This window comes from Condylura cristata, unplaced genomic scaffold (genome assembly GCF_000260355.1).
Source record: "Condylura cristata isolate star-nosed mole 26May11 unplaced genomic scaffold, ConCri1.0 scaffold00025, whole genome shotgun sequence".
NCBI lineage: Eukaryota > Metazoa > Chordata > Mammalia > Eulipotyphla > Talpidae > Condylura > Condylura cristata.
The window spans coordinates 27328399-27354528 of record NW_004567126.1 but is presented as its reverse complement, the minus strand read 5'-3'; the positions used below and the strand labels follow the sequence as shown (position 1 = coordinate 27354528).

Below are 26130 nucleotides of genomic sequence, written 5' to 3'. Positions count from 1 at the left end.
CTCCCAGGCTGATTCAGGCACAGGCCCAACAGCAGGGTTTATGTAAATCCAAGGGGAGAAGATGGAAGAAAGAGGCGACAGCAGCGGCCCAAAGGTCACAGGGGTCAGCAACAGCAACCCGGGAGCGGGCGGCCAGCACTGCACACTGAAGTGCACAGCGCCAGAGGCACTGGCACAGCGGGTGCCGGTGTCTCAGGCAGGCGCAGGGTGAGCGCCTCCAGGGATGTGGCCAGCAGACCAAACCTGCCGGCCCTTTCAGGGTCACCCAGCTCACGGCGTCATAGGTCAGGTCCGCACAGGCGCGGCCCAGGGACAGGCTGGTGTTCCAGCTCCACAGTCTTCCAGGCCGACCTGCCTGCCTCTCCGTCCACTCCATCCCCTTCCAGCCACACGGGCACTCACCCCGACTGCCCCTTTGAGGTGGCACCCACGAGAGCAAGCGCAATCACACTGGGAGGTTATGACCCTAAATTTGCATAAGTGCCAGAAGGAGGGCAGATGGGCCTGCACCCCTCAGACCTCAAAACCGAACCCCGCTGTTTTGTGCTGGTCGAGTGCCAGTGAAAGGGCCCATTTCCATATTCTGGGTCCTGCGTCGCATCCATGTGAAAACTTATGCCAGAATTTCCTTTTAAAGGCTAAAAAACATTCCACTGCCTGGGTAAACCGCATTTTTTTACCCATTCACCCACTGAGGAACACTTGGGTTGCTTCCTGTTGGCTGCCGTGAATCACACTGCTGTGAACACGGGAATACGAGTATCCGTTTGTGGCCCCCTTTCAGCTGTTTTGGGTGTGTACCCAGAAACAGAATTTCTGGCTTACAGGGTAATTCTATTAAGTTGCAGAATCAGAGAGGCTTTTCAATGATGAGTTTATAAATCTCAACAGCATCCAGTATTTGGCAATGCAGCTCTAACAGCCCTGGGGACTCTCACCTACAGACGATGGCCAAGAGCACAGGAATAGCCAACGGCCAGGCCCAGTGACTCAAAGTCCTCTGATTCCCGGCCGCCCAGGTTCCGCAGACCTAGCCTTGCTTTCTGAGACACTGCTTCCTTGGCACGTGCTGCTGACCGTCCGTGCCTGCCTCTTCCAGCTCATTACTCTTTTTTAGGCTCCCATGAAAACTCTGGATCGCAAGCCAACAGTGCGGCGTGGTGGGTCTGGAGTCCCTCTGTGGCTCTGGAGCCAGGAGAGCCCGGCTGCCACCTCTCTGGGGACTATCACCTTGGGAACAACGGCTAGGGGCGCAGAAGGAAGGTGTTCCTGGGGAGATTCCTGCCCTTCCACCCAGTCCCCATGGCTCCGGCTTCAGAACCTACAGTGATGTCATAAGGATCGGCCACAGGCAAGAACATTCTAGGCATCCAGTCTAGAGACGACTGCCTCTTGTGTGGCTAGAGCAGAGGTGACCAAAGCTGATAAAAAGTTGGTGGCAAGCGTGGGCCCCACTTTTCTGACCACACAGGAGGTGGAAGGGGCAGAGGCCAGATATTTCAGCTCTTCCCCGGGTACAGAACAGTCTGCATAAAGGGTGCAGAATGGCCACAGAAGGTACATTTCTTTACCAGCACGGTCAGGACCCCACAGGATCTGGCTCCCACCACCTGCCCAGCTCTGTTCCTTCTGTGTTTCCCCACTTTTCTTCATCCACGGCGCGGAAGGCTGTGGCCAGCTCACACTCTTAGATGCTTCTCCCTCCCTGTGCTTGGTCAGCTCTTACACCTTCAGGCACCTCCCTGGACACGCCTTGGTTATGCCTGCCCACGGCTGGACACACTGGTCCTCCACTCGACTGTCACTGTGTCTGTATGAAATCTGTCCACTACAGGAGGCCAGACTCATCGCAGTCAGTGAGAACAGAGACGAAGGAAGCCTGGACACCTGTCTTCAGACAAGATACTGAGTCCACTGGAGGAGAGCACCACTGACCAGAAATGAAAGCCAGAGGTTGGGGACCCTGTAGGACCTGGATGTGGCTGGGGTGGTTCTCAGCCCCGTCTGAGGGTGGGGGTCCAGCCTGCCCACACTGTCAGAGGAGGCTGCAGAAGGGCTGGGAGTCTGAGGCTGTCTGTCTGGACGGGCTTGACTGTTTGCTGGGGGTCGGGTAGGGGGTGGCTGTCCCTCTGAACTGGGAGTGAGTGTGTCCAGGGCCCTCCACAATGAGGCCGGGTCCTGGGTTCCACAGGAGGGTCACAGCCTGTTGCTGAGTTGCCAGCTTGGTTTGCCACTGGACTCCTCTGTGGTGTCATCAGTCTGTCCACCTGCCCCTCTGTCCTTTCCTGCGTCCCTGTTCGTCTGTACTTTCTCCCTTCTGAAGCCTGTTCTTTCTGTCTTTCATGGCTCTCGCCTCATTCTCCCAACTTTCTCTGCCCCGCTAGTGCCACTCCTGTGTTCCACCTCTTCCACAGCCCTCTCCCGCCGCCCTGAGGTTCCCTTTTCTTACCCCCCAACCTCAGCTACCATGCGGCCTAGGCCACCCCCAGCCCTCCTGTGGCCCACGAGTACCAAGCCGGTGCTGTGACTCGACCCCCACAAACCTCCCCCCTCCCTACCGCCACGCCGGTCCCTCCGGTCACCCCACCCTCCCTGCCGCACCTACCAGGAGTCTCCTTCACCCCTAGCGTCGCCTCCAGCGTCCACACGAGCGTCCCCACGGCCCACAGGCCAAAGATACTGGACCACACGGCGCGACGGCGAGGTGCGCCTGCACCATGAGAAGAGCTCCCTGGCCAACAGCACGCCCATCACCGTGCACGAAATGGTCAGGAGCACGGCCATGCAGTACGCCAACTACATCGCGCTCGGCTCCAAGCACGGGAACAGCTGGCACCTGCTCACCTACATCGAGTACTACGAGCAGTGCCGGCGGGCCGCCAAGGCCTTCCTCAAGGTACGGCGCCCCGCCCCGCGCATGCGCGCTCCTGCCCTCCCGCGCTCTGTCCACCTGCTCGGGCCGCCCCCGCGCATGCGCGCTCTGTCCACCTGCGCCTGCCCTTGCCTTCTTTCTCGGCACCGCCCCGCCCCTTGCCCCTGCCCTCGGTTGGGTCAGTCTCGTCCTTGCTGGCCAGTCTTTTACTTCTTTGAGGATGCTTGCGTTTGGGTTCGAATCCCAGACCCGGTATCACTCTTATCAGCCGCTTGTTCTTGCTCCAATTTTTTGGCTTCACTAGTCAAGCCGTATGTGATATTTTTGGTATATAATATTTTGCATGAATTTACAATTTTCAGAATTTGTTTAAATTTGCTATAAAATGTATCATTACATACTAAAATTATATGCATTATGAAACAAGATAGCGTCTAGCACAAAGATTTGCTACAAGGATTCAACACGTGAACATGTATCACATAGCTCTTGGACACCCTTAAGCCGTGCATCAATGGTAGCTAGTATTCTTACGGTTATTATTTTTTTTGTATCCTTACCCCACTGTGCCTCATTTCCTTAGGTCCTTTCTGGTTACTCTTACTCTCCTCTCTCCATCACAGCTGCCTTCTGTCTTGCTCAGTGCAGACCTGGCATTTGGAGCAGCACCAGACCCTTGCCTGTGTGTTTAATGAATGAATGAATGAATGAATGCCCATTTTTCAGATTAGGAAAGGCAACCAGAGACCTCAAAGCACTCTCCCAATGTAATAAACAACTAAATTATGCCTTAAGTAGACTAATTAAGAAAAAACTAAAGCACAGAAGAGAACAGGGAAAATGAACCAGGGCCTTTTCTTTTTAAACATATGTGACCGAGGACACCCTCTCTGAAAGTGGTCTTTTTTTTTTCTTAAAATGTATTGATTTGTCAATCATTACATCACTCTATAATCTGAGGGGTACATTTTCACATTTCCATATGTGCACATGCCTCAACAGAGACTGATATTTCAACAAAAGATTGGGAGTGAGAATGGGGTAAAACCTATATCTGGGGGAAGAGGTTCTAGCAGTGGGAACAGCCAGTGCAAAGGCCCTGGGGTAGAATGCCACTGGCATGTGAGGAGGCCAGTGTGACTAGGACAGAATGAGCCACTAGGAGATACGGAAGAGGTAAGGGCAGGTCATTCAGGACCTGGGAGCTATGGAGGACTTGAGTTTTCCCCAGGACTAAGGGGGACCCACCTTTGGCTGTCACATGGGAATAAATGAGTTGAAACATCAGTTGAGGCTAGCAGGGAAAGGGAAGAGAGGTAAATTTCTTGGTGGATTGAACTCTTGAGAGAATGAAAGGAGCAGAAGATGACTAAGTGTAACATGAAGGATGGGACTACCTTTAACTGAAATTGTGGGGTCCAAAGAAGAGGTGACCGTGGCCATGTTGAGCTGGAGAGTCCTGTTGGACTAAGGCTCAGGGAATGGGCTGTAGTATCCAGGAGTCTGATGTGGAGAAGAAAAGCTCCATTTGAAAAGCTCCAGATAGAATTACCTGACAATGAGTGGAGTACCCTCTTGAATTTGAAGTTAGATGTGGGTAGCAATAGCCGGCCCTTGACAACATGAGTGTGAACTTCTTAGCTCCACTTATGAACATTCTCTTGTAAGCAGACAAGTTAAAGGTACAGTACGGAAGTACTGCAAATGTATTTTTTTCCAATGAGTTTCTTTTATCTACCTTTATTATAAAAGTACATTGTATAATACCTGTAACATGCAAAGTATGCATTCATCAACTGTTTATACTATCAGTAAGGTCAACAGCACTTTTTAGTAGTTAACTTTTGAAGAGTCAAAAGTTTTTTTTTAAGATTTATTTATTTATGCATATAAGAACTGGAGTGCATGCCAGAGGTGTGCTGAGACAATTCAGCAGAGACAGAGTGGGGAGCAGAACAGGAAGATGTACTGAAACACACTGCTGAGGGGAGCAGTGGGGAGACAGGCGAGGTCTGCTGCGCCATGTGGGTCATTCCCTGGCTGGGGATTGAACTCTCACTGCAGTGGCTGCAGAGATCTTCATAGTGCTGTGCTTTACCTCATTGTGCCACCAGGGAGGGCACTGAAGAGCCAAACGTTTTACATGAATTTTCTACTGTTTGGGGGTTGGCACCCCTTAGCCCCCCCCCACATTGTTCAAGGGCCAGCTGTGACCATGGGTATAGTCAGAGCTTATGCTAGCAGGTTAACCACCCAGATATATTTTTTTTAAGATTTATTTATTTGTGCATACAGAACTGGGGTACAGGCCAGAGGCTCAGGGGTGGCGAGAGGCTTCACCAGAGACAGAGTGGGGAGCAGAACAGGCAGATCGACGAAGTACACTGCTGAGGGGAGCAGCGGGTGGGTCAGGAGAGGTCTGCCACGCCATGTGGTCACCTCCGGGGCAGGCGGGAATCGAACTCATGCGGAAGTGGCTTTAGCGTCTCAGTGCTGTGCTTTAACCCGCTGCGCCACCAGATATTTTACCTACTAAAAGTGAAGGGAAAGAAATTGAAACCCATGATAACAAGGATTATTAAGACATTTTTGTTACACTATTAAAGAAGTGTTACAGTTGATACCATAGAGAAATAGTTAAAGGCTGAGACAAAAAGTCATCCAGTATGCTTTTATGACTAAAGCAGGTTGTGATAACATGTGAGCAATACTTCTCTGATTTTGTCAAATATTCAAATAGTTGGGATGCACATTTTGTTTATATTTTCTCAGGGTTTCTCAGCTGTCATACTGTTAACACTTGAGGTGTCACTCTTCATGGGGGGTCTGTCTTCTGCACTGGAAGTTGTTTCTCAGCATCCTTGGTGCCCACCCACTTAACGTCAGCAGCATCCCTTCCCCCACCATGCCACCAAATGTCCTCTGGTGGAGGTGGAGCGGGACACTTACAACGGCAGCTATGTTGTTGTCACTTATGGCGAGAATGGTTATTTTATCAATTAACAAAAGCACAAGTGGCCAAAAGAAAAAATAACCCAAGTTTCTCAACTTGGGACTCCTGCGGAAGCAGGGGTGGGTGGGCGATAGCTAACCAGATCTGGGTGCCTCACACGGGCCTCTTCCCCTCAGCTGGGCCTGGAGCGTTTCCACGGTGTGGGGATCATGGGGTTCAACTCAGAGGAATGGGCCATCTCCAGCATTGGCGCCATCTTGGCTGGGTAAGAGGTACCTGCTTACCCCCCAGGTGACATCAAGGCAGAAAGCCACCGGTCCAAAAGACCCATTCCCACCCCTCTTCCAGGACTGTTGAGGTCTCATGGAAGAGACCCCAAGTAGTCCAAAGAGCAGAACATGCAAAGTATGTTCTCATTTAATCCTGTCCAGTGAGATTTGTCAAGAGCCCAGCTCATCCTTCTGGACATTACCCTGCAATCTCTTATATATCCTGTGAAGCCCAGCTCCCATGCCTCTTCCTCCAGGAAGCCTTCCTCACTCCTTGGGTTCTCCTTCCTTGACTTCTTGGATAGCTCCTTCCCTGTACCCATCCAAACCACTGGGCCACCTCTGGAGGGCAGGGCCATGCCCAGGCTATCCCTGAGTCTTTCTTTCAGAGAGTCTCGCCTTCAAAGAGGGCACCTGTGTCAGGAGAAATCTGCTATAGTTGGTGCCCTACCTGAGGGACTAGCTCCATATGGGCAAAATATTACTCCCAGGAGCCCTACAATTCACTGGCGGCCCTCACCTCTTGGGTTCCGATTCCAGAGGCTTCTCTGTTGGCATCTTGTCCACCAACTCCCCCAAAACCTGCCAGGTCATCGCCGAAAGCTCAGCGATGGACATCGTGGTGGTGGATAGTGACAGGCAGCTGCAAAAAATCATTCAGGTCAGTAGCCTGGGCCTGTGGGAGTCAAGAGGACATTCCTGGTGGTGGTGCAGCTTAGAAACAGAGCCAGTAAATTTGTGACACATTCATGAACGGTAGATGGGGGGAAAAATAAAGAAATGGAGTCCAATGCCACCACCCAGTGCTCCCCACAGCAGGAACTGTGCTTCCCGGCTGGTACCGGGGACAGTTCCTGCCACCTGAGCGTTGCCCACTGACTCAAGGGCGTCTGGGACGGAGGTGAACATAGGGAGGGGGTCATGACTCCCCATATTCGCTCTGGGTCTTCTGCTTTTCCACCGACTCAAATTTTAAATCACGCAATACCACTTGCTGGTGCGGACATGCGGCTACTGGAGTTCTCCTTCAACGGGAAAGCAGGATGGCGCGATCCCTGGAAAACATGGCAGCTTCTTAGACAGTTCTCGGATCACCAGTATGTGGTCCAGCCTCCCACCGGGGTGTGTGCCAAGAGAAGTGAGGCCTGCTGTCACACCTCTGTGTGAATGTCCACAGTAGCTCATGATTGCTGAGAACCAGAACCCCTCGGACATCTGGAAGCCAGGGGTTTACTCCAGTTTGGGTGAACAGTGGCTCATCCATCCCACCCAACAAGAGAGGATTGGAGTCCTGAGGCCTGAGATGATGTGACTGCACCTCACCCATGCTGGATGAAAGAAGCCACATGTGGAGAGCTTCGTTCTGTGTGATTCCAGATAGACAAAGCCCTGGACAATGCCAATCCATGGGACGGGATCACGTCAGGGCTGCCAGGCCGGGAGGAGGGGCTTGGCAGCAGAAGGGCCTGGCAAGAACTCGTGGGGTGATGTAGAGCGTCTGTGTCTTGACTAAGGTCACGCCACAGTGGCTCCAGAGCTTCACAATGGGGGGGTCTGTTCTGAGAAACACGTCATGAGGTGATTCCATTGTTCTGAAAACACTAGAGTGTGACTGGAAGGAGCAGCTGCAGTGCCCCATGCCGGGGTCATGGGGGCAGTCTCGGGGCCCTGTCGCAGATGTGACCCCTCGTCAGCTGAAAGGCTGCAGGACTGCCCATGTTTGTTGAGGCCCAGAGAACTCCCTACCTACAAGGTGACTTTTACTGCATAGAAATGACTCCTCAATAAATCCTAGACACCTGCCCTCTTGGGACATAAAAAGGGCGTTTCGATTTCTCTAGCAAATAGTATGGCAGTTCCTCAAAAAATTAAAACAGAATGTCCATGATCTAGCACCCTCACTTCTGGATATACACCCCCCCCCCAAAAAAAAAAGCTATGTTTTTCTTCTCACGTTCAGGGCAACATTATTCACTATAGTCATGGGCAACTGGATAAGCAGATGACGATCTGTTATTTGGTGCTGACCCATGATGCCATGAGGGTGGGTGACCTTGGAAACATGGTCCACGACGTGGACACATGATGCTCAGGGAGAGAAGCCGGCCACACAAGGAGTGAGTCCAGGGAGTGAGTCCACTGAAGAGACATGTCCAGGACAGGCAGAGCCATGGGGACAGACTGGGGTGTGGGGTGGGAATGGGAATGAGTGCTAATTGGGACAGGGTTTCCCTTTGGGAATGTTCTGAACATTCCATTGGAATGTTCTGGGGCTAGATAGTGCTGACAGTTGCATGACATCATGAGTGCACTAAAGGCCACGTCGAGATGATTAAAATGGCACATTTGTGAGTGTTCCACCACAGTGAAAAGGAGACTGGAGCCTCGAGGAAGTGCTGAGGGTGGGGCTTGGTGCTCTGTGTCCTCAGCACTTAGCGCTGGGATATCTGACAGATACAGGGCTACTTGAAGTGCCTCAAAGCCATTGTCCAGTACAAGGATGAGATTCGGAGCCCGCTGGAGAACCTGTATTCTGTGAGTCCTCGCCGAGAGGGGAGAGTGGGGAGCCGTGGGCCACAGGGAGGAAGTGCCTGGCTCTAGGGTGCCACAGAAGGTGCTGGGGTCCCTTGCCTACTCAGCCCCACCCCTGCACAGTGGAAAGAGTTCTTGGATCTGGCGGACAGCATCTCGGATGACACCCTGGACCGGATCATCGACTCCCAGAAGCCCAACCAGTGTTGTGCCGTGTTCTACAACATGCTGACCACGGGCCCCCCGAAGGCCATCATGATCAGCCATGACAACGTGAGTCCCTGAGGTGCCACGTGGGGGAGGGCAAGGAGGTGGCTTCATTGTCCCGGGTCCAGCTCCTCTGGATGACAGAGCTCTCCTTGGGGTTAAGACAGAAAGGCCCCCAGGTGACAGCTCAGATGCCTTGCAGATCACCTGGACCACGGCTGCCACTGTCCAGAGCCTGTCCTATAAGTGCCCCCCCGAGGAGCAGGAGGTCCTGGTGAGCTACCTCCCTCTCAGCTACATGGGGGCCCAGATCTTTGACATGTGGATCTCCATCTCCGTGGCTGGGGCACTCTATTTTGCTCAGCCAGATGCTCTAAGGGTAAGCAGAGCTCCCAGACTCCAGTGCAAGAGGCACTGAGGTTGGGGAGGGCGGCCGGTAAGGGGTGCCCTGAGCGGGGGAGGGGAGCTCAGCCCAGACTGGACACTTTGATCTGTGCCCCACTGGCTGTCCTATCCCAGTCCTTGTCCTTGCTGGGCCTCAGTTTCCCCATTTGTGAAGAGCGGGAAGCAGAATGTGGCTGTCGGGGAATGGAGGCACAATCCCACCCTATCAGAGGGTGGAATCTGCCCGCACAGGGAACAGCGTTGGGTGATGACAAGTACGTGCTAGAAACAACCCCCACGCAGCCTCAGGGCACGAGGGGTGCACGATGCGGTCCCGCCAGACAGTGGGGCGTCTTCAGCCCCAGGGAGGTAGGACATCTTACCCAGCCACAGCGTGCACGGACCTTGACACTCAGTGAAATAAGCCAGACACAAGGACAAATCCTGGGTGACCCACTCAGCGGAGGGCCCCAGCCACAGCCACAGACAGGAAGTGGGTGGGGGGTGCCAGGGGCTGGCGAGGGGCGGGGCTCGTGTGTAATGGGGACAGAGCTCCAGTTGGGGAAGATGAAAGTTCCCTAAGGTGGGGCCGGCTGCTAACTGTGCGTGCGGGCGTGCGGGGCGGTGGGCTGGGATGGCCACGGATAGGTCTCTGCATGTGGCTGTGCTGTGCCCTTGGGACCCGCAGTCATGGTTCAGCTCTGAAGTCAGAAGATCACGGTTACCCGTCAAGACAGGAAGAAATACGACAAAGTGATGAACATCACTGATAGAATTTCCCAGGAGTCACGACCCCTCCCTCTCACCCCCCACCCCGAACTTCTGTGGGCTTCCTGGCCCAAGAGGCAAAACAGGCTAAACAAGTAGGTGCTTAGGGACAGAGTGAACTGCAGAAATTTTCCTGAAAAATGCAAAACTCTATGGTAACAGAAAATTGAATTTTTGAAATAGAGTTCTTGAAGTTCTTAGAAACCATTCATTTAAAAAATGTGAAAACCTGCAAAGGCCGGGGGTGGAGTTTGCCCGCGGTCCTCCCAAGGACAGCTGCTGTGCCGTTGTGGGGAGGCTCCCTCGCGGCCACACCTCGCAGCCTCCCACGTTCCTTATAATGCTGGGACTGTGCTCACTGCGAATCCTTCTTGGTGACTGAGAAGCTTTGAAAATCATGGCAAAGCCAGGGTTTGCCTCTCCCCTCCCTGTATCCTCCTACTCTTTCTCGCCCCCGCTCCTTTTCTCTCCTGTCTCTCTCTGTTTCCTTTGCTCTCACGGTCTGCCTCTTCTTTCCCTGTCTCTCTGCTGTGCCTCTGTCTCTGTGTGTCTCAGTGTCTCTGCACCTGTGTCTGTGTTTCTCCATTGTGTCCTCTGTCCATCTGCTTCCTTTACTCCCACCCACTTCTGGTCCACTCAGCATCTAGGGAGAGGCTGGACACCACCCCTCTGCAGGCAGGGCTGAAGCTCACATGATCCCCTGGTGAGCAGGGGCGCACGTGGGTGGAGTGGCCAGTCCCCTGCCCCCGTGGAGGGTGGGTGCTCCCTTTGCTCTTCCCAGGACTCACAGGACTCTTCTCTAGTCTTGTCAGGAGGGAAGGGGTCAAAGCCCGGCCCTGGGGAGGTGGTGCTGCGGCCCACCTGTCCCATGAGTTGCTGAGGATGGTGGGCCTGGCATACACAGGGCTCCCTGCTGGACACTCTGCGGGAAGTGAAGCCCACCTCATTCCATGGCGTCCCATGGGTCTGGGACCGGCTGCTGGACCACCTGAAGACGAGCCAACTCTCCTCCACCCCGTTCCGGAAGAAGATCAACCAGTGGGCCATGCAGCTGGGACTCAGGACCGCCAAGAGACATATACTCAAGTGAGGCAGGGCACTGGCTGCCCTGGCGGGCAGGGGCACAGCAGCCTAGGGGGGTCCTGAGGCCCGGCTCTGCTCCTGTGTCCACTTCTCAAGGCAGGTACACCCGCAGATGTGCTTGCGCCTGTTCAGGCAGCTGACCTTTAACCTGGCCAAGAAGCTGAGCTTTGACCAGGCCAGGAGTTCCCTGGGCCTGCACCACTGCCGGCAGCTGTTCAACATGGGGCTGGGGCTGCCCGGGCCCACCCTGGACTTCTTCCTCAGCCTCAACATGCCCATCTTCCAGCTCTATGGCATGTCTGAGAGCACGGGGGTCCACTCGCTCTCCACCCAGAAGGACTTCCAACTGCTGAGGTGGGTCCTGGCAGAGAGTGGGTGGCTCGGAGAATGGCCGGGGTGGACCCCAAGCCCCTTCGGTTAGAGTGGGCAGGTGGGGGGCTTGTGTGCTTGCTGTCACCCCGCTGTTGTCCCCATCACAAAAGGAGCATCCAGATGAGTGGAGGTAAGAGAACCAGTGTGGACGGGCCAAGCCCCTCTGCTTGGGCTTTTAGTTTGCAAACCATTGTTTTTACTAATGACTGATTATCTGTGACACCCTGGCCCAGTCTCGTGACACAGCTCTCATGCTATGTAAAATGCACCCCTCAAATTTGCTAGCTTAGAATGACCAACATTCATTATCTCTGGGGGTGAGCCCCACGTTGTCCATCAGGGCTCCTTGTGCAGCTGCACAGCAGGGGTTCAGGGCGCTACTCCCAAGCCGCAGCCTCGGTTCCTGGTGGCTGTCAGTGGGAGACACGGGCTCCATGCCACAGGCCCCCTCGTGGCTGCGACACCCCCCCAACGTGGCAGCTGGCTTCCTTTGAAGCAGAGGCACAAGGGAGAGCAAGATGGAAAACATGGCCCCGCTTAGGAGTGGGGTGGCCAGTCTAGCAAATAAAAAAACAAGGACAGCCAGGGAAATGAGAATCTCAAGTAGACGACTTTAACAATAACAACAAAAACACAAGTTTATCCTTTGAACATGTGGGACATACTGATACTAAAATAAAAATTTGCTTGGAATCAAATTCAACCAGGCACCTTGGACTTGACCTGGGAGCCCTATTGAGACTGACCGCGAACGGTACAAGCAGGGTGACTCCCAGCTCTGAGGCCTTGCCTGAGTCTCCAGGCAGCATGGTGGAAAGTTGAGTGAAGATTCATGTTGGGGGCTCTGGGTAGGAGCCTCAAGCTTCCAGAGTCATGGGGCCGACTCTGTGTGCAAGGAGATAAGCATGGGGCGGGTGGGGGGGGGGAGAGGTGGTAAGATCTCTCGATCTTGTCTGGGTTGTATGCCCTGTTCTCTCATACACAGAGATGGTCAGCGCCACCAGGTCCAGCCCAGAGGTGTCTTGTCCCGTGCTAATCTGTGGGTTCACAATGGCCAGGACTCGGTGTGCAAGTCCATGTGCTCTATCATGTTGGTTTTGTGTGGGGACCCAGCCAGGCCCCTCCTCCTCGAGGGTCCCCTGTGCTTGGATGAAACAGAGAAGCCCTAGAGGTTGAACAGTTGTGTGGAGGCGGGGAGCAGTGGTGAACAGGGGGTGTCTAATGCCCTCCTCCCTGTCCCCTGCCCCCCAGTTGTGGGAAGGCTCTTCCTGGCACCCACACCAAGATTCAGAAAAGTAAAGACGGCGTCGGGGACATCCACATTTGGGGCCGCAATGTCTTCATGGGGTACCTCAATGATGAGGGAAACACCCAACGGAAGATTAACCTCCAAGGGTGGATGTACACAAGTGACTTTGGCTTCTTGGACACTGAGGAATTCCTCTACATTTTGGGCAATGCCAGGGGTGAGTGCGACAGAGGTGAGAGCTGCCTTCTGCCTTCTTCCTGGGGCCCCCCCTGGACAGTAGTGCAGGTTCTGTGCTTGGGCGCCATCTCTGGTGTTCCAGGCAGCAGGTTAGCCATGGGCTCCATTGTAGCAGGGGGAGCCATCTGAGGGTGACACACCCCAGGCCTCCACAAGGGCAGACTTGCCATGGCTTTTCAGAAACACCACGGTCCCTTACCCCATGCAGATATCATCACCCTCAGTTCAGGCGAGAAGATCAACCCAGCCCCCATTGAGGAGCGGGTGAAGCGGTACGTTCCCATTGTTCGATATGTCATGCTGGTGGGCCAGGAAGCCCCCTACCTGTGTGCCCTGCTCACACTGAAGGTACCTCGGGGTCTGTCTTTGAGTCTCATGGCAATCTGGGAGGTCGGCTGGAAGGGGGTCTCCATGTTGGCTGGGGGGGAACCTGGGTTGAGAAGATGAGGTGGGCCACTCATCACCAGCTCCGGAGTGCTGTGTCTGGGGCGTCACTGTGTCCTGGTGCAGGGGCCTCATCATGCTGAGATACAGCCTGTAGGCCTGAAGGGAGCCCCACCACAGCAGCAGTTCCCTGGTGACCACTGTGCTCTTGGGGGACACATCTCCACCACACTCTGGGTAGAGGGACCAGTCCTCCCTCCTGTTCGAGGCCATGTGGGCCCTGGTCTTGACCAGTGGAAATGGGGGCTGGATCTGAGGTCTGGCCCCAGACAGGCAGCAGAAGCACTGGGCAGGCATATCCCTGGTCAAGTGAATTTTTTTATCTACACAGCCCGCCTCCTGCCACTGGGCTGAGAGTGCTGTGGGCAGCTGGGCTTGGGTGCTACAGGAGGGTGTGGGGTGGTTTGGACCTGCCTGACTGCTCATCCCCCAACAACAGTGCCAGCTCAACACAGACACGGGGGAGCCCCGCGACGCGCTGACCAGTGAGGTCGTGGCTGTCTGCCGGCAGCTCAAGAGCCAGTCCACCAGGCTGTCGGACATCGTCTACAACAGGGACCCCGTGGTCATGAACTTCATCAGCCAGGGCATAGATGCTGCCAATGCAGAGGCCACCTCAGACAGCACCAAGATCATGAAGTGGGCTCTCCTAGACATGGACTTCTCCGTTTCTGGCGGGGAGCTGGGTGAGTGGACGGGCCTGGGGAGGGGCCCTGGCTGGTGGCTTGTGCCACTTCCAGGTGGGGCCTCCTGGCCTTTAACCAGCACCTCCTGTGTGCTCAGTGGCACCTGTCCACTGAGACGGCCTGTGTGCAGGGGTGGGATTCTTGGGGCAGCTTGGGACGGGCCTGGTGTGCCTTATTGGGGTCCTCCGAGCTCCTGCTGGTGTACAGCCGCTCATCCCTCTGCATCTTCGAAATAAACTCTGTCCATGGATACCACGTTTTGTGGTGACTAGGGGCCCTGGAGGGATGGTGGGAAGCTGTCACCCTGAAACTGACTTTGTTACAGGGCCAAACACGAAATTGAAGAGGGCCGTGGTGGCCAAGATGTACCAAGCTGAGATCAAAAGCTTTTACAGCAATGATGGAGTGTAACAGCGAAGACCCTGTCAAGAAGGCCGCGTGGACTTCCTTCCCTGCGGGAGGGTCTGTGGCCCCTGCCCTTCCTCTGGAGCTGATGAGGAGTCCCGTCCAGAGGGGAGGGAACTGCTCTGCGATGGGCCCACTTGTAACTGAAACGCTCCTCCCTGGGGAGCCTTTTAGTTAAGTGTAAGAATAATAAAAATGGTTGCACTAAAGCAGTGGTTCTCACCCCCACCCCGGCCCAACCCAGAGGTCACTGGGCAATGTGGGAAAACCTTTGGGCTGTCACAACGAGGCGGTGGGTGGAGAGAGGTCAGGGATGCCAGGCCCAGGAGAGCCCTCCCCTGGTGAGGAGTTGCCTCAAAGCACCAACAGAGCCAAGGTGGGTCGGGGATTCATATGGAAGGCTCTGGAGAAATAATAAAAAACTGGGCTTTTACTTTGAAAAATACGCATTTTTTAAGAGACGGAAGGTTTGATGCACTTGTCCAGCTGAGGATGTGCGGGACACCCAACTGTTTGTGTCACCCTGAGGCGTGTCCAAGGAAGGGAAGGGCCTGAGACCACGCCCCATGGAGGAGACCTGCTGTTTCTCCATCTTGCTGGGGATGCTGACAGTTCCTACCTCATGGAGCACCTGTGAAGTGTTCGTGTGAAGTCTCATAGCACAGTGAGTCCTGGTAGGAAGCCCTATTTTATTTTTACATGTAAGCATCTTCACATTGCATGATGGGTACAGCCATGGACCCTTGCTCACTCGGTGCCTACTTCAGGTGTTCAGGTCGGAAACAACCCCCCAAAGCCTGCAGCTTTACTCTGAAAGACATGGCCAGGGAGCCACTGCCCCATGCTGGAATGGCACCTTTAGTTACCAGCGGGGAGAGGGAGCTCTCCTGAGTAACCTGCTGTGGCCAGCTGCCGTCCCCGCTGTTGCTGACTGACGAAAACGAGACCAGTAAACTGCAGGTGTAGCAGGAAGGGAAGCCAGGAGGGTGTTGGCTTGACTATTCAGGGTCGGAACGTGTGTTTGTCTGGGGAGGCGGGAGGCACCAAGTGGACAGGTATGCGTAACAGGGTCTGCAAGAGCTATTTCCTTGGGGTTCGCAATTCTGCCACTTCAGGCAGAAACTGGACAAACTGGAAGATGGGTACCCCAACTCCTGTCAAGATGTCTTTGCCCACTTCTTCCTACTAGCCTCTATCATGCCACTGCCCATCCACGCACCTACCCTCCACCCATTCATCCATCCACCTATCTGTCCATCCATCCATCCCTCCACCTGTCTTTATTCCATCTGCCCTTCCTTCCTCCCTCCCATCCACTCACCCATCTTGTGAAAATAGGCTTGCTTTTCAACCCAAACTTCGCCATCTGCTTCCACAGAAAGAACATGCCGTCCAAAGTGGAAGCTAAAACCACCCCCACCAGCTCATCAGACTCCTAGCGGTACCTTCTCTATTCCTCTAGGATGCCAACCTTGCTCCCCTTCCCTGTCCGCACACGATCGCTGCACACCAGTCTTGTTCCCAGTCTTCTCTCCTCTTCCTCGTCATCTGGAAGCACTGGGACAAGAGGGGGCAAGACCCCACTGTGTGCCTTCACCCAAGCCCCACGACACGAGGAAGCAGCACAGGAGGTGATACACAGGTCTGCTTTCCCATCTGACTTTATTTCACTTTTTTTTCTATAAAACTCCTCCATAATTTCACAATTTAACAAAAAAGTTTAAAATCCAGGACAAAAACAATCCTGTAACTTATTACAAACACGATTCTCCTTATTCCTTTTATCCAGGAGTTGGTCTCGGGCCAGTGAGTGTCCTAGTTCCTAGTGAGACACATTCTTTGTAAAAACCCTTGTGGGTGAGAAAGGTATTCAATACCTTTGCTTTCAGGTGTTGGTTTACATTTTGTTCAGGAGATAGCAAAACACAGGGATTTGCACTGGGGGCAGGGGCTTAACACTAAACACACGGCAATCACAAAGTGCCGGTCCCTTCCTATGGAAGTGTCCCCAAAGCCCTCGCTGGCCCGGCTGCCGGGCAGCCGGGGTGAGGTGTGGGGGAGCAGCTGCAAATGCTGCAGTGGGGGGCCCGGCTACCTGGCATATTGATGAGGTGGTCAGGGGGCCAACACTGGGCCCAGAGCAGCTCCAGAGGACAGTGCTGGGGCCTTCTGGCCAGAGGTAACTGAGAAACGGGTGGGTGTTTCTGAAGGCCCTGGAAACAGCCGAATGGCGAGAAAGCAGCTGCCACTGAGCAGGCTGGACGGCCTGGCCTTGCTGCAGCTGCCTCCGGGGATCCTTGATCCAGAGGGCTGTCCAGGCTGCTGCGTGGAGCTCAGGAGGACCTGTGGCCCTTCCCAGGAGATCCTCGTGAAGGAGAAACACCAGCGCCCCGGGCCGAGGCTCTGCCAGAGACCCCTTGGTGGCCTCTGGGCCCGCGCCAGGTCAGTTCCTTCTGTCCAATGTCTTAGAGTTTCCAGAGAAGAAAGGAGCCCCACTTTGGAGTATTGTTGGCCTGCCTGGGGAAGCGGACAGTGACAGCACGAGTCTGTCACGTCGGCCTGCCCGCTTCCTAATAACCTCAAGGAAGTGGGGTCAGGAGAGAATCAACGCAGATGGTTGAGGAGTCACAGCAGTTTCCTCTGAAAGTTCTCAAGCCTTCCCGAGGGTCCTGGGGATCTCACAGGAAGGCTGGTGCTTGGGAAGTCTTGGAGATGGGGCTCCCCAGGGAGTGTTCGGGTTCTGCCACACAGACAGAACTGCAGCAGGGACACGAGTCGGGAACCACAAGGAATTGGAGTTGGTGCTCCCCATGTTGGAACTCATCAACTCGGGGGAGGCGGAGGTCGACCGACGGCTGGAGAAGGTAAGTCCACCTCAGGGCTCCCAGTCCTGTTTCCCACATCTCCTTCCGGGCAAAAGCCGGGGGCTGGAGGGGACCGGAACGCCTTGAGTCTAGGTTTGGGAGGACAGGGGCTGAGCAGACAGGCCCCGAGTTCCCAGGAACCCATCCAAAGGGGGCTGACTCCACACGGCGCTCTGGCCCCAGAAGGGCAGGCAGGCGGGAGGAAGAGGAGGCGGCGCAGCCCTGGAGACTCTCAGGCGCGCGAGGAGTTAAGTCTCTGGGCTCTGAACCTGTGAACCACAGGTGGGAGCCAGGCCAAAACTAGACAGCGTGCCTGGGAGGGTCCGGTCACCCAACCGAGTCAGGCCTGCTGCTGGCCGGGGCCCAGGCACAAGGGGTTGGCTCTGAGCGCCCCGAAAAACTCCACAAATGATCCCGTCTTATTTGGCAAAAGCTCATATTTTCAAAGTTCGAAGACTCAACCGACAAGGGGAGGGGAGTGGCTCCTGTGGAAGGTGGAGGACGACGACCCCGCTGGGGCCCGGGAGTCCGCTCCGGGACGGCTACCAGCTGGCCCGGTGCCCGGCAGCGCCTGGGGCCCTGCTGCCCTCTGTAGTGTTCATAGGCTGAAGCTGTGCCCTCCGAGCCCGGGAGGACGAGGCGCCCTGGGAACCACAGAGGGAGAACCCTCCCCGAGCCTGCAGAGCCAGCAGGAACCCCCAGTTGGCCCAGCTGGGCTCCAGCCTAACAAGACCAGTGGAGACATCTTAACCTAAAAGTCCCGCCGCACCCCCCACCCCCCACGTGCATTGCTGCCACGGAAACGCACACCCGGAAACCTCCCTGGTACCTACAGTGCATACATATATATATAATATAGAGAGAACTATACAGCATGGAGCCCCAGCACAGTGAGCGCCGACAGAGGGGACAGGTCCTGCTTCCACAAGAACCAGGCCAGGCCAGGCCTGGCACAGCTGGCTGCAGACACACGCCGGAGCCCTCTGAGGTCCTGGGGTGCAGGGCTATGTTCTGGACCGTTTGAAGAGGCTGGAGGTGGTGCCTGTCTGCTCAGAAGACCGGCGGCGAACCTGTGCCACACGCCGGCTAGGGAGCAGGGCTAGGGGCGGAGGGAGACGTCCAAGGCCAGGCAAGAAGGCCCTCGCCACCAGGCGCTGCCTGCAACACACAAGCCACCGTCCCAGGGGGGCCAGGTGATGGCACCTGAGTGGCAGAGAGCAGCAGCGCCGGCTTGGCCCCCCCTTGGCCCAGGGCTCCCGACAATGAGGTGGTGGGGAGGGTGGGTCGGGAGCCAACAGGAAAAGTGCAGCTGGCCGTGTGGGCCAAGGACAGGGCGGTCACTAAGGCAGTGCTGCGGGCAGGCGAGTTGAGAGAGGAAGGAGGGCGGGGCCCGAACACGGCCTCCCAGGACCCTGGCAACAGGGGTCCGGCACCCGGCCCAGGGTCATGTGGCCACTGCTTCCAGGTAGCTCTGCAGCTTGCGCACGGTGGTCTCGTCCAGGGAGAAGAGGTCAAAGTCGAAGGTGGTGTTAGTTACGTTGAAGTGACCGGTCTCCTCAATCAGGTTGACAATCTGGAAGGCAGTGGCAGGGTGCTTCAGGGACAGGAGGCAGGCTGGGAGCACCCTCGTCCCCACACGGGGACCCCCCGAGAAAGGAGGAAGAGGCTCCCTGCAGTTGCAGCAAGAGGGTCCTCACGGGCACCTCCCCCCGGGGACTCGGCTACGGGTGCCCTGAGCCGGGCATGCACAGTGCGGGGCTCCGCCCAGTACCTGCTGCAGCACGTTGCGCTCCCGCAGAGCCATCAGCCTCCGGTGCAGCTCCACCAGCTCATCTGTGTAGGCCTGGGGGTGGCAGACGGGTGTTCAGGGGGCGGCTGAGCTTCCTCTCGCTGCCAGCCCAGGACAGAGGGTGACAGATGCTTCCAGGACCAGCCCCTCAATATGGCCTGCCTGGGTCATGGCAGCCTACTCCAAGAAGCCCACCCCGTCTGGGGGCACTGGAGAGTCTGAGGCCCCCTCCCACCACCTGCCCTGCCTGTGCCCACCACCTTGTCGTAGGTGCCTTTCTTGAGGATCTTCTCGGGCTTGCTGCAGGACTCCGGGCTCCTCCGGCCTGACGCCTGCAGGCAGACCCAGGTATGTCTGAGCGCTCGCCAAGGCCCCGCACTCCCAGTCCCCATCTCCCCAGTCACCTCCAAGGACAGTACATTCCAGGGAGGAGACATACTTCTGGGGCCTGGGGGTGTCCCTAGCCTCCCTCTCCACTCACCACCCTCAGCTTTAGACCCTCAGGAAACCCCAGGGCCAGGACTGGCAAAAGTCTAGCCCATGGCCAACCTCCAGGCCATCCAATCAGGGCTGAGAGCTGACCACCAGAGGACCCCTTCTGGGCAGAAGCTGCCAGGACACCGCCATGCTTACCTTGCTGTTGGGTGGAGGTGGCTTTTGGGGGGGAGGGGGTTCTCGGCTGGGCAAGCAGGAATCAGCACTGTTATCACTCTCGCTGTCACTGAAGCTCAACCTGATCATGGGATAAGGCAGCTGTGCACCCCGCCAGCATGCGCCAGGGCCTGGCGGGCCCCCGAGGGCAGTGCCCACCCACAGAACCGCTCAGGACAGACTTGCCCCAGCAAGGCTCTGCCCCTCCCTGCGGGTCAGGCATGCAACCCATGTTCTGGGCTGTGGCCGCCAAGTGCTGCCCCAGACTTGGGAGACCAACTTCCCTTGGCTGCAGGAGGCTACTGATGACTTAGAACAAAACAAACAAAACAATGAGTCTGAGACACCTTCAAAGGGCAAAGACCCCCAAAGAGCAGCAGTTCAAACCCGCAAGTCCCTAGGGACCCAGGCAGGGCTCCAGTCACCCTTGCGCGGATCTGTCAGGGTCAGAGCACCAGGATGTGACGCCACCATGAGCCAACCTGGGCTTTGAGGGTTGTGCACCTGGAACTTGGTCCTGTTGCTTAGACCCCTAAGTTCACTCACTCACAAGAGCCCAAGCAGCAGCTTTCCCTGGAGCCAGGTGCATGTGGGTCTGGCCACAGGCTTTTTTCCATGGGTGACCCCAGGGTCCCATTCCATCTGATGGGCCCTGCATGGGGTGTGTCTGGTGGCAGTTCATGGGGGCGGGGAGAGGGACCAGGCAAGTCCCTCAGTCTCTACCTCAATTTCCTTATCCATAAATGGAAGCTCCTGAAAAGTGCTTCAGGCAGGGCTGGGGCCAGCTCAGTGACAAATGTCCACTACTGTCACAGGAGGGAAGCACTTGACTACTCAATGTGCAAAGTCCCAGCAAACTGGAAACCGAAAAGCTCCAGTGAGCATGGTCCTATTTCTCTCCATCTCAGTCTGGACAAAAGGAACTGATGCCTTTTAGTTGTTTCCAGGCTCTCCGCAGCCAGGAGGGAGGAGAACACAAGAGGAAGCAAATCTTTCCCAGCCCCCCAAACCCTCCCTGGCTCAGAATGGCCCTGCCCTCCCCATTGTTTCCCTAGTCATCCCCAGCTCCCTGGGCAGTCTCTGTTTGGGACCCCCAGTCCCTCCAGTAAGAGGGAGCCCCGATAACTATTCCTGCACCGCATACTTCAGACACAGTAAATTCTTCCTGTCCCTGCCTCCGCCTGCCTCGAATAGGCCTCCACTCAACAGTGTCCCCTCGTAGACTGGCCACGGACAGTGGCCCTCCTGCTCACCTCATCTTCCCCACAGTCCGGTGGTCCATCCACTAGGTAAACCCCTCTTTCTGCTCAAAGGCTGAGAGCTCGGCTCTCCTGACTCCCCAGCTCGCTCAGAGGAAAGGCAGGCGCTCTGCTGCTTGTTGCCCAGGCAACGCCTGCTTGTCAGCACAAGGACGTGGCGTGGCCTTGTTGCCCCGCAAGCCCCTCATTTCTCGCTTTTCCTGGGACCAGCAGGCAGCAGCTGGGGCCAGCTGGGAGCCGCTGGACACCCTGGCCTCAGCTCCAGTGTCACCGTCCGTGTACCCTTGCCCTGCTAATGAATGTGCACCGGCATCGAGGAGCTCCACCCACCTTCCAATCTGCCCCAAGGAAGGTGCTCCTCTGTGCTAAGGACACGCGAGTATAGGGCATGTCCATCAGGCCTGCTCAGACCCCTGCTCCTAAAACCCAGCAGAAGTCACACTGGATGTCACCTGCACCAAACAAGGCAGGGGTCACTTAACTCTGTCCCAGGAGACATGAGGTCCCCCTTATTTGTCTACTAAGTTCCACCTTCCTCGCCTGAACCACTGCATGTGTGGAAAACCAGACGACTCTCTCAGCCAGAGGCCTTGGGAAGGCGGTTTCATCACATGGAATGCCTACCAGCAACCCACCGGCTTCCCGCACCTGGCTGGGCACAGACCCACTGACCCAGCTGGTCTTAAAAAGAGCCCCTGAGGCCTGCAACTCATGGCAGGGTGCGGAGGGGCTAGACCTGGCCCCTGCCCATACTTCCCATTCTAAAAGCACCAATGACCTTGGTTGTCGGCCCCAGGCAGAGCCTCAGCTCTCCCTGAGGTACACTAGCTCTGAGGCTCTGGGCAGTCCAGAGGAGGTTCCGTGGCTCGCCATGCTTGGGGCAAGGGCAGAAGCCACTTTCTCCACGTCGGTGGGAGGCCACAGTGGCTCTCCACTCTGGGTGTCTGCAGGTCCTAGGCTAAGTTCTAGTCTGCTCTCAGCCCCTGCCCTTACCCACGTGAGAAAGGACTGGAGGGAGCGGTTGCAGTCCCCTGGTCCGAGGGCAGAAGAGCCTACTACCCACTTCCACCACACACGAGGATCACCTGGCCACCCCCTGCCGGGACGGTGCTGTACTTCTCTCCCTGAATACCTGCCCAACCCTGCCAGGCAGCCACACCTCCCAGTGATGGCAGCAAAAATGCCACTCAGGCCGACTGTGAGGGGAAGTCTTGGTGTCCGCTCGATTTCACAGTTCCTCTACTTGGGAGAGAGCTCGGGATCCCCAGAACCCCCTCAGCATCCAGGCACAGGGCACCTGTAAGCTCATGGCTCCTTGTGCCCCACCCAAGAGCGAGGTCCTCTTGGTTCCACCTCCCAGAGTCCCCACAGAGCCAGGGAGACCCTGGTCACCCCCACACCACTCATTCCCCACCAGTGGGCACCTGGAATCCCTCCCTGCATTCGTCTTGCCGGAGGCCTCCTCGCCTGACGAAGAGTCATCCTCATCAGATTCCTCAGACTGCAGGTCCTCCACCATGGAGCGCAGCGGTCCTGAGGGCGGGAAGAAGAGAAAATGTGCTCAGGACTCCTGCTGCACCTTATGGGGTGTCCTCCATCTCAGGATCACAACCCCAGCCGCAGCCCACACAAGCCCACCTAGGAGTCCCTCCAGCATGGTGGGGCCTGCTGTCCATCTCTGACGAATGCCCCAGAGGCCACCCCCTTCCTAAGAAGCCCCCTGGCTTCCCTGTCCCTCCCTACCTTCCTGGCTCTGCTCACAGGCCTCTGACCCCTGGCCTGAGGCAGGACTGCAGGGCCCCTCCATTGCCAAAGCCGAAAGAGAAGCTGAGATCCAAGTTCCTGCCTAGCGCAGGCCGAGCCAGCCCGGGCCCAGGAGAGCAGCCAGAGCCAGAGCCACGCAGCCTTCCCACCAGCCTGCGCCCTACTCAGGCCTGCCCAGCCCTCGGCAGCCCCTTTCGGCTGCTCCTGGCCCAGTGTCTTCCCCTTTCTCCAGAGGCACACAGTTCCAGTCCCCTACAGACGGCATCTTGGTTTATATTCCTGTTACCAAGGCAACAGAGGGACACAAAGCCCTCAATTACCTTGGTCACGTGACACTGCTTCAGCAGGTTCCTCCTCCCTTCCCACAGATAAGAACACTCAGAGTGCGGGCTTCATACCCCATCCCCCAGGCCTTTCAGTGATTGACTAGGCTTCTGAGTTCTGAGCCAGACCCTCCCTGCATTGCGTTCCTCTCCCCCAGCTCCCCCCAAGCCCTGAGAAAGGATTTCAGGCAGTGGGGGAGGACCCACAAATGCCTCTGGCGTCTGCTAGGCTGATGGCCCCCTGCTGCCCTCATATGCCTGGGTCCTGCAGGCTGTGCACACAGGGCCAGACCTGTGCCCGAGGAAGGCCTCTCTGCTCTCGGCTATGCTAGGCCAGCCAAGTGGGCTTCATGTCCGTAGGTGGCCTTCGGGGAGAAGACAGACAGGCAGACTGCTGGTGGCTCGAGCCTGAGTGCCAATCAAACATGCGATAGCCACCCAGGTGGGAGTCAAAGGTGGGCTGGGCGGGCTCAAGGGTGCCGTTGAAGGGAAGGGCTGAGAGCCTGGAGGGCGGACACCAGCCCTACACGTCCCACCTGGATGGGGTTAGTTGACATGCTGATTTCACTTTTAAGTACCCGCCGCTGAGCGCCCACAAACTTACAGATGCAGGTCCTGGGGGCCTACTCTGGGGAAGCAGTCACACCAGGGTAGGGGCAACTCAGGCATGACCTCCGCGCAGGCGCCCCCTGCCCTTGGGTTGTCAGTGAAATGTGGCAGCGCTGGCAGTGGCAGCAGCAGCAGCTTGGGGTGTTCACACGGCGTGAGCCCCCATGAAGTAACTCACTTGGGGAAGTTATTTATGAATCCCTCTGACTCAGTAACAAATTCAGGATCCCATGCGCCAGGCAGGGGTGGGGAGGTGGGGATGGCGCTCGCAAAGCAGTGAGCCATCAGAAGAGGCTGCCTGTTCCACCCTGTCCCTTTTCATCACGCACCTTGACTGTGGTTCTGAGATGGCTCAAAATCCGAATCCGAACTGGAGTCGGAGCTGGAGCTGGAGTTGGATGGGCTTGACTGGGCGGACTTAACCCCAACAGGAGTGGCGGACCAGAGAGGAAAGAAGAAAAGAACCATCTTTCAATGCAAAGAAGCAAAAGCGGGCACTAAATGCCCCCCAGCAGCAGAGACTTACACACCTGACAGCACAGCGGTGCCATACCCAGTGCCCCCAGGCCAAGGCGCACAGGAGGGTTCACGAGGACCTGGCTTCTGGGTCCCAGGCAGCACACCCTGCACCTCTGTACACTTCCTCTCCAGTCCCAGGAAATTATCCAAAAATGCAAAGAACCTCTCTTTCCCCACTGAGGACATCAAAACCTCTGGGAGACCCAGAGCACTTTGGCGTGAGGAAGGGGCCGGGGAAGGTTGAGGGCAGCTGGGCCGTGGTTGCTCCTCTGCCTGTGGGCGCTGGTGCCGCAGGGCTAGAGGACAGGGCTGGGACAGAGACGCCAGATGCACAGAAGCAGCTTTTCATTCTGATCACTTCTTTTTTCTCCCTTTTCATACCTTCATTCCTTTCTTTTTTCCCCACCAATATTGTCTTATATGTGCAATAAACTTTTGGAAACATAATACAATTCTTCTTGGTTGTTTTCCTCCCAGAGAATAAAATTCAGCAGGGGTCTCACAGGGCAGGAGCTGCTTTCTCATTTCCTTCTTTCAACAGCTATCCCCAGATCAGCTGGTGGATGGAGGTGACGGCACCAGCGGCAGCACCCCAGGCTGCCTGGAGTATCGCATCCTGAGCCCCCATTTATCAGAGCTATGGTTCCACCAAGCCAGGTCTCAGGTGCAATGAGCGCATGAGCACATGGCCAGAGGCTGCCCTGTGGCTGATGCTGCGAGAGCTTCTTCTCGGGTTCCTGCAGACAGCAGCGACAGATACAGCGGGTCCTCTTCTGACCATACGCTACACTCGGCCATGGCTTCTTTGTTCTCACCAGGTGGACTCCAGACAGGGTCCAACATGACCAGCTGGGGAGCCCCGGTGAGACCAAGACCCCAGCCCCATGTTGCTGCTCAGTATGACTGATTCCCATTTCCTCACAGCCCTCAGATGCAGAGAAAATGATCTCACATGCTACTCTGGTGATGACGTGTACGCACGCATGTGTGTCTGGGTGAGAGAGAGAGGAGTTGAGGACAACTTGGACTGGAGTCTGGCCATGTTACACCCACAGCCAGTCAAATAACCCCTTCTTCCTGCAGCGGTGCACCCTACTTTGCCACCAGGGGGCAGTAAAGGCCCAAACTAAGACCATGGACGCTGGGATGCTAACTGGTGAACAGGAACTGATCACTGACACCTGCCTGGAAGCTGAGACTGAGCCAGAACAGGGTAGCGTTTGCTCCTAGGCCAGTTTCTGCCAGAGGCACATGCGCAGAGCGGAGAAGAGCAGTCTAAAGCTTAGAAGTCTGCTTCCGTTCAGCACATCCTAGGGCAGCCACCTCAGAATCACAAGCCTGTCCTCTCTCAGGGTCTGCCCAGTTCTGCCTTCGCGCACCAACTGGAGGAACTTAGCGGCTTAAGCACATGGGCCAGTCACTTTGCGCACCTTCCCTTTAAAGAAGGGGGGGGGGCAGGGTGGAGGCAGCCAGCGGCATTGCTTGATCCTGGCGTGCACCTGGTCAGAGAAGATACAGCATGCAGACCTGAGTTCTTACTCTGGTCCCAGGATCCTGGGTCTGACCCCAGCCTTCTCACCAACTGGCCAAAGGAGTCCTAATTTCAAGTCTCAGCTTCCCCATCTGTAAAAGAGATTCCCTGCTGTTGGGTGCTCATGAGTGTCTAACAGGCATGCCTCCAACAGGAATCCTAAGGCTCGAGCATGAACAGAAGGGTCTGGCTGTGAGGCCAACACAAACAGCAGAACCAGACCAGGAGCCAGGAGTGATGGGAGACCCCGGGCTAGCCTGACTTCCCCAAGGTCAATCTTGCCTAGTACTGCCACCTGCCCACCCTGAACTGCCCCAAGGGCACTGTCCAGGTTCAGGTCAGCAGAGATGGAAGTGGGAG

General features: G+C 56.3%; 2 protein-coding genes across 3 annotated transcripts in view; one reads left to right on the top strand and one right to left on the bottom strand.

Annotated features, from left to right (window-relative positions):
- Nucleotides 1–1544: 1544 nt before the first annotated feature.
- On the top strand, nucleotides 1545–14467 carry LOC101625807 (long-chain-fatty-acid--CoA ligase ACSBG2-like). The gene is made up of 13 exons (XM_004688866.1): nucleotides 1545–1557; nucleotides 2628–2896; nucleotides 6002–6090; nucleotides 6635–6755; nucleotides 8549–8629; nucleotides 8750–8899; nucleotides 8997–9212; nucleotides 10890–11071; nucleotides 11201–11422; nucleotides 12692–12921; nucleotides 13135–13274; nucleotides 13810–14056; nucleotides 14382–14467. Exons 1-13 carry the CDS (start codon nucleotides 1545–1547, stop codon nucleotides 14465–14467), a joined length of 2046 nt encoding a protein of 681 aa, XP_004688923.1.
- Nucleotides 14468–17955: 3488 nt separating this feature from the next.
- Nucleotides 17956–26130, bottom strand: part of MLLT1 (myeloid/lymphoid or mixed-lineage leukemia (trithorax homolog, Drosophila); translocated to, 1) — a 55920-nt gene continuing 47745 nt past the window's right edge. For both annotated transcript variants that reach the window (XM_012729836.1, XM_012729837.1), the window contains 6 exons: nucleotides 24050–24137; nucleotides 22449–22557; nucleotides 19748–19847; nucleotides 19375–19446; nucleotides 19097–19168; nucleotides 17956–18898 (listed from right to left, as the gene is read on the bottom strand). In XM_012729836.1, coding sequence (XP_012585290.1) covers nucleotides 18770–18898; nucleotides 19097–19168; nucleotides 19375–19446; nucleotides 19748–19847; nucleotides 22449–22557; nucleotides 24050–24137 — 570 coding nt within the window. In that variant the 3' untranslated portion in view covers nucleotides 17956–18769. The remainder of the gene's footprint in view (nucleotides 18899–19096; nucleotides 19169–19374; nucleotides 19447–19747; nucleotides 19848–22448; nucleotides 22558–24049; nucleotides 24138–26130) is intronic.